The following is a 9,825-nucleotide window of genomic DNA, read 5'->3' as shown; positions in this document are numbered from 1 at the left end:
GTTCACGTACGCAGCCCTTGGGGAATGGGACACATAAGGCTCCATGTATTTGTAAAGCTTCCTCATCCATTCAATGTAGCGATCATCCACACTTCTGTTGGTCCAGGCTACCTTATACTGAATGTTGAACAGTGTCCCCTTCCGCTGAGGAAACGGCAATGCAGTCGATGGTATCTTGTTCATAATTCCTCCTAGATATTATATCCTAATAGGTTTTGTTCTATAATGTTTTTGATGATAGGGCTGTCATGTGTCTTGTTTGTGGATGTTCTAAAAATTATATGCATCTGTTCTTCAATTGTCAGTATGAAATCTCTATCTATTCCTTGTTCATGAGTCAGATTGATGGCTGGAACTTATGTGATATGAAGTCTTGGTCTAAAATTGTAACTGGTCATTTTAAAGGGCTTAAAAAGGGCATAATATATTTTGATTTTGTCTTTCCACGAAAATATTATGGGTCTTTTGGAAAAAGCATAATGAACGTCTCTGGCAAGGTAAGGATAGAGTTCTTACTAGATCTACTCTTAGATTTGCATCCTTATTGAATATTGAGCAGGTCACTAACCCTTAAATTATTAGTAGATAGATTTATAAATATGATAGAAGAGGGACCCCCCTCTTTCAAAGAAGACATTAAGAAAGCAAATTATTGGCCTCAAGACTTCATACAAGTGGATAAAAAATTCCATGAAGAATATTAAAAATTTCTAGAATGTGTACATCATGGAGCATTAGTATCAACTCAGAAGGGATGCAACCGTTAGATACATGGAGGTGTCGCATTATAACTTTGACACCACAAGTTGGGAAATGATTTCTCCTCCTCTAGGAACTTATGAATCCTTCAAGGAATGTAAGGGATAGTCAAAGCATCAAGATAAAGGTAGAAGGAAAAATAGGTGGGAATCAGTGAGGCTTAGCAGGAAGAGGAAGAGAAGCAACAAGAAGAGGAGGAACAACAAGGTGAGGATTTTGATTAGTTGGTTGAAGAGGAAGAACAATAGAAGGAAGTTGAGGAACAATATGTTGATTTTTAGTTGGAAGATAAAGCTGAAGGGAAGATGGATGATGTTGATGATGTGGAGCAAGACAAGAAATGATGATTAATGATAATTGTAGACACCTAAAATTGTCCTATTTAATTATTTAATCTTAAGTCTTCTATTAATTAAATAAATCTTTATTTATTTATTTAATTTATTATCTTTTTCTTCTATGACACATGTCATTCATCTCTTAATTTTCCTCTACCTACCCCCTTCATTATTTTACTATATAAGAGGATTCTTTCATCATTATCAACACTAATCAGTACTTTATGCGACTATCAAGCCTTTTTGCAATCAAGGGATTTCACAACCATAATCTGTTCTTTGTTGAGCTCTTGAGCATATAAAAAATATGAGAGAAAATATATGAAACAAGATCAATAGAGATAGGAGATAATGGGGATTAAAACCCTACTTGGCATGTGAATGGTATTATTACTTAATTTGTTGATTTGAATGTTCTTAAATATTTTCATTGGTGTATGGTGAATGTTTTATTTTAGGACTAGGGTTTGTTGTGGTTGGATCCTTCTGGTTTTGGAATAGTTTATCATCATCATTTTTCATCGTATACAATAATAAATTATACATTTTATTTATTTGGAGACACTCTATATGTATATGCTTCTAGTAGTGCTTAGTATATGCTATTTCAGACTCGAATATGTTGGCTTCTCGATGTACTAGATGTTATTAAATGGTTATCCTAGATTGGCTATATTGGTTTACAATCTTCAATTTTAATTTTTTTTTATTATTTTGTATTAATAAAATTGGTTTACAATCTTCAATTTTAAAAAAAAAAATGTATATTTTTAGTTTTGATGCAAATACACCTCATGCTACTAAGAACAATAACTAATTTAGAGGGGGAGAATGGTTATTTGAATTTTTTCCAAGAGAAGATAAAGTAATGAAAGACCACTTCAAAGTTAAAGGGAGATAAAATTAAAGGATATTATGATCATCTAATAAAAAGATAGAACAATAAAGAATATTTATTAAAAAAACCTTTAGAAAGGGAGAGGAATACTATCCTATTAAATAGTTATCAATTGAAAACTATTGTGAAAGGTTTTAATGGTTTAAAAACTACCACTTAAAATGTTATATAAATCATTTATGTTATACTTGAGAAGGGGGCACATAGTGTGTGTTTAATGTGAGGTATAAATTACACTAAAGATTGTCTTGTCTAGGACTATTGTACATGTTGAGTAAATACTTTGGAGCATGTTGTATGCATGCTAAGTATTTACTCTGGAGTGCCTTCTATGTTTATTATAGAGAAGCATGTATGGTGGTCTTGAATAATATTTAGTTCCGCAACAATGTGTTATAGCTACGATGACTAGGGCTACTGAAATCTTCTTAGAGTGAGAATGACTGTTCAAAATGCTCAAGATTCAAATAAGTATTCGAAATGCTTGATAATAAAGGCACTGAGAATATAATATAATAATTTTATCAAAATATGATTGATTTATTTGTGTTAGAGTAAATTATTATTTACTCATTGTGCTTAAGTTTATTTATGTATCATTGTGTCTTTCTAGGTGTTAGGTAAGGTTTAATATTTTTTTATTTACATACACTTAGTATTTTGTGTCAATAGTTGGTAGGTAATTGTAGCAACCATCAGACATCATAAGTGCTCCCTCTCTTACTCTTCCCTTTATAAGAAGAGCTATTGTACATTAGTAAACATATTAATATCATATCATTTTCTAGTGATTTAAATATTTTCTTTGTTTATGGAAGTTCTAGCAATCATTGTTCCTAGCTTGGGAGCTTTGCTCTAATAATTTGTTTATGTTATTCAATTTACCATGTTATATATTTCCTTTGGAGTTCTTTTAAATTATAAAACATCTATAATAAGAATTTATATTTATATCTATTTTGGAAAACATTATATTGAAAACTATGTTACTTTGATATTAAACATTGTTATTTTTTAATTTTTTAGCAAAAGGCCAAAGGCCTATACTTCTAGATTGGTATTAAATATTTGAGACAATATTACATTGTATAGAATATATATATCAATAGTATCCATACTATCTATCAACTTTCCTATATCTGTTGATATTTCTTGATCTGGGTATTGGCTAAGTATAGATCTGCCAATATAGATGTCCCTTAAAAATATTTAACAAAAACATATAAACATAGACCAATGATTTCTTATCCATCCCCCTATAAATCAAATTGAGTCTCTTACAATTTACAAAAGGAGATCTCAATGAAATTTTGGGCAAAGAAAACATATATACACCATTAGCAGAATAAAAACACAAAAGAAAATAAAACACCCCTTTAAGAAAACTTAATTGGCATAGCCTGCACAATGTCATTTAGAACTAGAAAATCACAAGCTATAACCTTCTATGTGGAAAAAATATAATCCATCATTTTCATATCCACAATGGTGTTATAGTCATGTGCTTCCTCTTCATCATCTACACCAAAAAAAACATCGAGGCTCAAGGAAGGACCATTCTCTAAAGTCACAGTCCCAACAACATTTCCTGCATATCAATGAATGAAAATATCATCTAGCACAAAATATCCACCATGAATATCTACATCTCCCTATAGAAAATTAGAATTGTTCTACGCTTTGGTCATGTTCTTATCTCCCCTTGCTCCATTAAGTGGACAGTTATGATATGTACCCTACAAGTCCTAAGCAATAATCAGTCCAATCTCTACCCCGTCATAGAATAGGTTATAGGGATGAGCTAGGGAATGCTATTTGTGGGTAATGAGAAGGAACATGGCTTCATATCTATCAAAAATGTTGCTACATGGGGATTCACCCAATTCCCTTTTATGGGTTGAGATGGCATCTAGGAGAACCCTATCATCTTTAAGATTTAGGGACAACTTGAGAGTTGTATAAATACAAATAAAAATAGAGTTTTTGCAAAGGTCTTTCCAACATAATAGCTCACCCACTAAATCCTTTCCTAAATGAAGATCATATCCCTTAATAGTAGAGGCTAGGCTACTTTGGGGATAATTGCCTAAGTAGTTTGTAGTGAGGTAAGAAACTATGGAAGAGGACTACATGAGATCCATAACATTTGAAATAAACACACTAGCCACATGAGTGGGATAAATAATACGGGGATAGGATTCCTATAGGTTAACATCAATGGCTACTCTAATATCCCACTCAACATAGTGGCATTGAAGGGAAAAGTTTTTTCTAAGTATTACCTTCAAGTATTCCTTTAATTCTATAATTTCTTCATCAAGGATGGGCAAATTTATGCACTTATTGATGGGGAGATATTCATAATGCAGAAAAGCAAGAGAGAGATTAAAAAACACCTAAAGGAAAACACAATAACTTTAAATATCAAACCTAAGAAATTTCATAGGGAAATATATTGGGAAATGGAGAGGTTGCCACCATATATTGCACCACAATAAAGCCCATGTCATTTGAATGTATGGTGAAAAGATATCAGAGTGAAAGAGGGGTACATAAGCCTAACATAAACCACATAAAGGATAGCAACACATGGCTCCAAATCTATAGGAATTAAAATTTGGGGTCAGTGTGGCAGCATTTTAGGCTATAAATGAGCTAGTGACCATCAAATCTAGGAATAACCCTACCAAAGAATGATACTTCCTACATTCGCCAACTCAATTGACAAGGGAATTAATAAATTTGATGAAAAGGCTACCTATTCTTAGGAAGTGTGGAAATAATGATTATTTCATAATCAATGAAATAAATGTTATTGCCTCTATCTATTATTTAGAAAGTTGGCACATAATTTTGGCCTGTGCCAAAAGGCACTACTGGAAACATGTTGGATTTTTGATAAATAGGGATTCTATCCTTGTTTTATGAGGGCTTTCCATGTTAGAAAACATATTTCCATCTATGCCATGTGGTTTTAGCTACCTCTAAATATCTAGGTATACGAGATGCCAAAAATGGTCTTTTAACACATTATGTCTATTTGCACCTATTGGTATGTGATCCCTTCAAACATAAAGCTTTGAGTGGTCGTGATCCTATGTTTTAAGATTCAAAGTAGATGGGTTCTTATTTGACATGATTGGGCCCATGTTTTCCTTGCTACAAACCCTTTGTCACCACAACTAAATGATTTATTTTTAAAGTCCAACCATACCTATGTTGATGTTGATGGGAGAGAATAATGTAACTAATGTGAAGTTACCCTTTTTAATTTGGAAGTAACCAATAGGGACCATCCAAATCACCATGTCTTTGTTCTTGTATTTTGCTCATCCATAACTATTTCTAAAGAGTTTATAGTTTTGGGCACACCTGAGATCTTTCTCTATCTCTTTGTAAAATTTCACCCATTGCTAGAAACTTGACAACATCTACTTCCATTAGTACTATTTTTAAATTCATAGGTTGTATGCATCCTTGATTTGCTAGCCAATCCACTAGCTTGTTCCCTTCTCTGTAGGTATGCACAATCTAAAAAGATTCAAGATGGTTTAGACTATCCTAGACATTTTAGAGTATGTGTGTAATGTTATAGTTGTTAGCTCTTCTCCATTTACTTGCATTTACGATGAGCAAGGAATCTCCCTCAATAATGAGTTTCTAAATGCTTATCTCCATAGCTAATGTAATCCCTCTTAAAAGTGAAAAAGCCGCTACGAAATTGTTTGTTCTAGGAGGGATATTAGCATCTATTATTTTCATGATGTGTCCCCTGTAATCTTTGACAACACACTCACACCTTGATAAGCCTAAGTTGCCAAGAGAGGCTACATCGAAATTCAACTTGTATAGGTCTTTAGGAGGGGGGATCCAAGAAATTTATTTTAGATCTATCTTTTGATCACTTTGATCCCTTGGAGCATTTTTGTAGGAGATTTTGAGGTCTTTCAAAATCTTAACCAAATGAGCATCCCAATCTATAAAAGGGCAAACCTATGGTTTTAAGATTTTTAACATATGTATTAACTACCACTGTAATAGTTTTCACAACATTGGAAATAACTGAGTGTGGCTCGAATACTTGTTTTCTAAAGATTGTCATATCTAATTCCCACCAAATACCCCCACACTATCATTGGTGGAGCTAAATTCTAGAAGCAAGCAAAGAAAGATGATTTGTACAAGATTGGCCCGCTAGAAAACAAGTCCAGACATTGTTGAGCAATGGAGCATACAATCTTGATTCTATATAATAGCTAATGAGTATAGCTAGCTAAAGATGTAGTTATCAAATAAGTGGTCAACATCCTCCAAGTGCCCCTCGCGTTAAACACATGTGAATAGTTCTACAATTCTCATTTTAGTGAGTTTTGTACTTGTGAGAATTCTATTTTTTAGTACTAGCCAAGAGAAACACCCTATTTTTGGGAGAATCGTATCATTAAAAAAACGATAGAATAATCCCTTTTTTGATATGTCAATTGTCTATGAGACATTAGAGATTGATAGCCTTGCTCGACAGAGTTCTTGCCTGAGTTTGAAGGGGCTCAAACAAGTTTGTCGTATTGTGTAGAAGGTATGATTATTCTAGATTCCAAGGTGCTGTTGATGGGATCTTTTTCATGAGATTCCAGTGACAAAGAATTAATGTCCTTCCATCTAGCTATAGATTGATTTGGTTTGGGAAATTCGATGTAGTCATTAACCTTGGTCCCCCAATTTGAAGACATGATGCCCTTAGCAATTTTAAGTTCAGAGATATTTATTTTTAAGGGTGTATAACCATTCCATGAATATTCCCAGAATAGTTCATGGGACCCATCATTTACTTCGCAGGTTCCACATTGAAGAGCCCTTGGGAGGGTTAGCTCACCTCCTCCTCCATAATCGGCCACAGTCCTCTCAGAGCAGGTTTCGACAGTGGGGTTTTCCCGAAATCTGACTTGATTTTGAAAAAAACTTTGTTTGTATAATATCTGTTTGTCAATTGGCTCACGTTCGTGCTATCAAAGTTGCCGATTGTCTCTATCCATCTCATTTCTTTACAATCTGCAGCCACCATTCCCAACTACAGGAAGATCTTGCCCATTTTATTCAGCAGCTCGGGCTGACGTCCCAGGTATATTCCATGGAACGACGCTCTGATGGTTGTGCTGTTGTTCACTTTTATGCCGAAGAACTGTACTCGCATGAAGATATCTTCCTCCATTTGAGGACCCACGTATTGCCATCTATGGACAGCCTCCGTGACAGCTCCCCAGCTCCCGCCGCCGCCGCCTTGTGTTCTTATCCATCACCTTCCCTGACGCATTTATCAGCAGTGTATCCAACACATTATCGGCCACAAGGCCGTATTTTCTCGACAGGAAGCTAAGCCCTCCGCCAGCAATATGACCGCCGGATCCAACCGTGTGGCAAACCCCAGCAGGAAACGAAATGACAAAGTAGACTTCACCCAAAGTTGCACCCGCTTCCACCCAAGCCGTCTGTGATTTTACGAAGGGCACGTCGGACGTGTAGGACAGCCCGCCGTAGCTGTGTCCTCCACTTCGCACACGAATCTCCCACCCGTATTGTATGCTGCACACCACGGATTCATCCAATTGGCTTTGGCTTTCAGGAATAATGATAACTTATGGGCTTGGTGTCTGAGGCTCTGTGAATTGAAGATTTTGGGCGGAGAACTTCAGAAGAGAATAAAATTCAGAAGCAGAGGAGATGGTTGTAGCGTTGGTTAGGCCGCTTGCATGCAAGCATGACAACTATCTCCATTTTTTGGTGATGTGGCAGCGGTGTAGAATGCGATAATTAGAATCAAAAGCGCACAAAAGCAGGCCATTTCTTACACTAGCTATCTATAACAGATGCTTTGTGTTTATGCTCTTCAATCTTAAATTTATAGACAGCAGTTTTGTGTCTGTTAACAGGTGTGACCAATTCTTTCAGATAAGCTTGCAACACGGTGGATCTTGACTTTACAACTAGAGTAGAATCTGTAAACTCTCGATTTTTTATTTTTTTAAACTAAAAATGTGATAAGCACGCTTGAGCTTTTGAACCTTTTGAATGGCCCGAAACTGCCCTAAAAATATGACTTAACGATCTAGAAATTCAGGCTTACCACTACGACCAACTACAATCGGCTTTTCGAGTTAGTATATATCAATAATTTGGTTCCTCAGACCATAATTATAATTTCGAATACAATCATAAAAGTTTAAAATACTAATCGCCTTTTTTATAGCCAATATAATTGAGAATCGTTTATCTCTGATATTTTTCGTGAAGTAGCCTCTTGCCTTTGATATTGTGTAATCATTCTCACTTTCCTCACCCTCCTTTAGTCGGATGAGGGTGCTCCTTTAGAATAGGGCGGGGTAACTATAGCAATTCTTTTCGAAGCATCATTTATAAAAAAGACGGGGCCTAGGAACAATGGCAGATGTCGGAACATCACTGATAGGAACAGCCCGGTCTGCTGGGGCTTGCTCTGTTTATGAAACTGCCCCGCTGCTGGAGGTTCTGTTACAGGATCTGGATATGCAATTGAAAGGTATGACATAGGCGCTCAAACTGGAAGGGATGTGACTGGCCATATATTCCTGAGGGCTCTCGACCTGCCTCTCTTCCTGCTGCCTTAGGTGCCTTTACCCTTGTTTATGTGGGCCTTGCTCCTGTCTTTATCACCTTGGTTGCTCTTGCCTCGGCTTGCTTCCAACTTTTATCTCGCATTATTTATTCTCACCCCAATCCCTTTGACTCTCCCTCTCTGGGATCAAATGATTCAAGGTCTCCATAGAATTGTAGCGCGGGTGCTGGTTAACGGCCAACGAGGTAAACAACAGGAAGGGATGCTGGACGAAATGCTGGTGGATCAACTGTAACTTAATATGGCTTTGCCGCAGGTTCATATGGTGCTTAATTAACTCCTGCCCTTCTCGCTGCTAGCTTTGTTACTGGTCCCCATAGAATTGTAGGGCGGGTGCTGGTTAACGGCCAACGAGGTAAACAACAGGAAGGGATGCTGGACGAAATGCTGGTGGATCAACTGTAACTTAATATGGCTTTGCCGCAGGTTCATATGGTGCTTAATTAACTCCTGCCCTTATATTTTCATTGTTTGTTTTGGGTAAACGCCGATTAACTAAAAATAATATCAGAATAAGAATTGTCAATTTCCAGGCGTAACCCTGAATACATTCATTTTAGTTAAGTTTTAAAACGCTCTGTGTTCCAATTTTTATTTACAATCTTAGTCTTTAATGGCGCGCGGAGTGCATGGCTTTTGTCAGCATTGGTGGATTTACCACATTAGTTGTGGTTATATAATTCTCGTACGACACTCTTTTGGAGTTCTCTCATTCATATTAAACATGTGTAAGTACGTGATAACACGGTAATGTAGATGTAAATGCTTTATTCTTTTCCACAATATGAATATGTTCTGGTTCAAACCGGTAACAATGAATTTTATAATATAACGAACAACTGCGACAAATCTGCGATGAATTGTAGACTACCTTACCGTCAATGAATGTTTGCAATTTCGAATCTAAACTTTCTTTCCCTGCCCATTTTCTATGGAGTCAAATGCACGTGTTCATTAGAATTCGACGAGGAGATTTAAATCTCTGTGGAAAATGATTAAAAAATTCAAGGCTAACCCACTTACATACATGGCAAGTTACGCTTTCTCTAATCAACACGCATACTCGTAAACGATGTTATCGTTACCATATGTAAGTCTACATAAAACACTATAATAATATGTTCATAACATTTTAATAAGACCCATTGCATTGTATCGAATCTATCCCGTTCATGACATCA

At 35.9% G+C, this 9,825-nt stretch overlaps 1 protein-coding gene across 1 annotated transcript; it reads right to left on the bottom strand.

Annotated features, from left to right (window-relative positions):
- Positions 1 to 7,226: 7,226 nt before the first annotated feature.
- Positions 7,227 to 8,314, bottom strand: LOC131074744 (reticuline oxidase-like). The gene is made up of 2 exons (XM_058011420.1): positions 8,295 to 8,314; positions 7,227 to 7,575 (listed from the first exon to the last, which is right to left on the bottom strand). Exons 1-2 carry the CDS (start codon positions 8,312 to 8,314, stop codon positions 7,227 to 7,229), a joined length of 369 nt encoding a protein of 122 aa, XP_057867403.1.
- Between the last annotated feature and the right edge of the window lie 1,511 nt (positions 8,315 to 9,825).

Source organism: Cryptomeria japonica, unplaced genomic scaffold, assembly GCF_030272615.1.
Source record: "Cryptomeria japonica unplaced genomic scaffold, Sugi_1.0 HiC_scaffold_278, whole genome shotgun sequence".
Classification (NCBI taxonomy): Eukaryota; Viridiplantae; Streptophyta; class Pinopsida; order Cupressales; family Cupressaceae; genus Cryptomeria; species Cryptomeria japonica.
Note: the sequence above shows the minus strand (reverse complement) of the source record. Positions and strands in the feature narration are given on the sequence as shown.

Excerpts from the sequence above, each read along its gene's own strand:
- LOC131074744 (XM_058011420.1), bottom strand. The coding sequence starts at position 8,314 with ATGATTACACAATATCAAAG. Across the intron at positions 7,576-8,294 it reads ATGATTACACAATATCAAAG|CATACAATACGGGTGGGAGA; the intron begins GCAAGAGGCTAC and ends CGTGGTGTGCAG.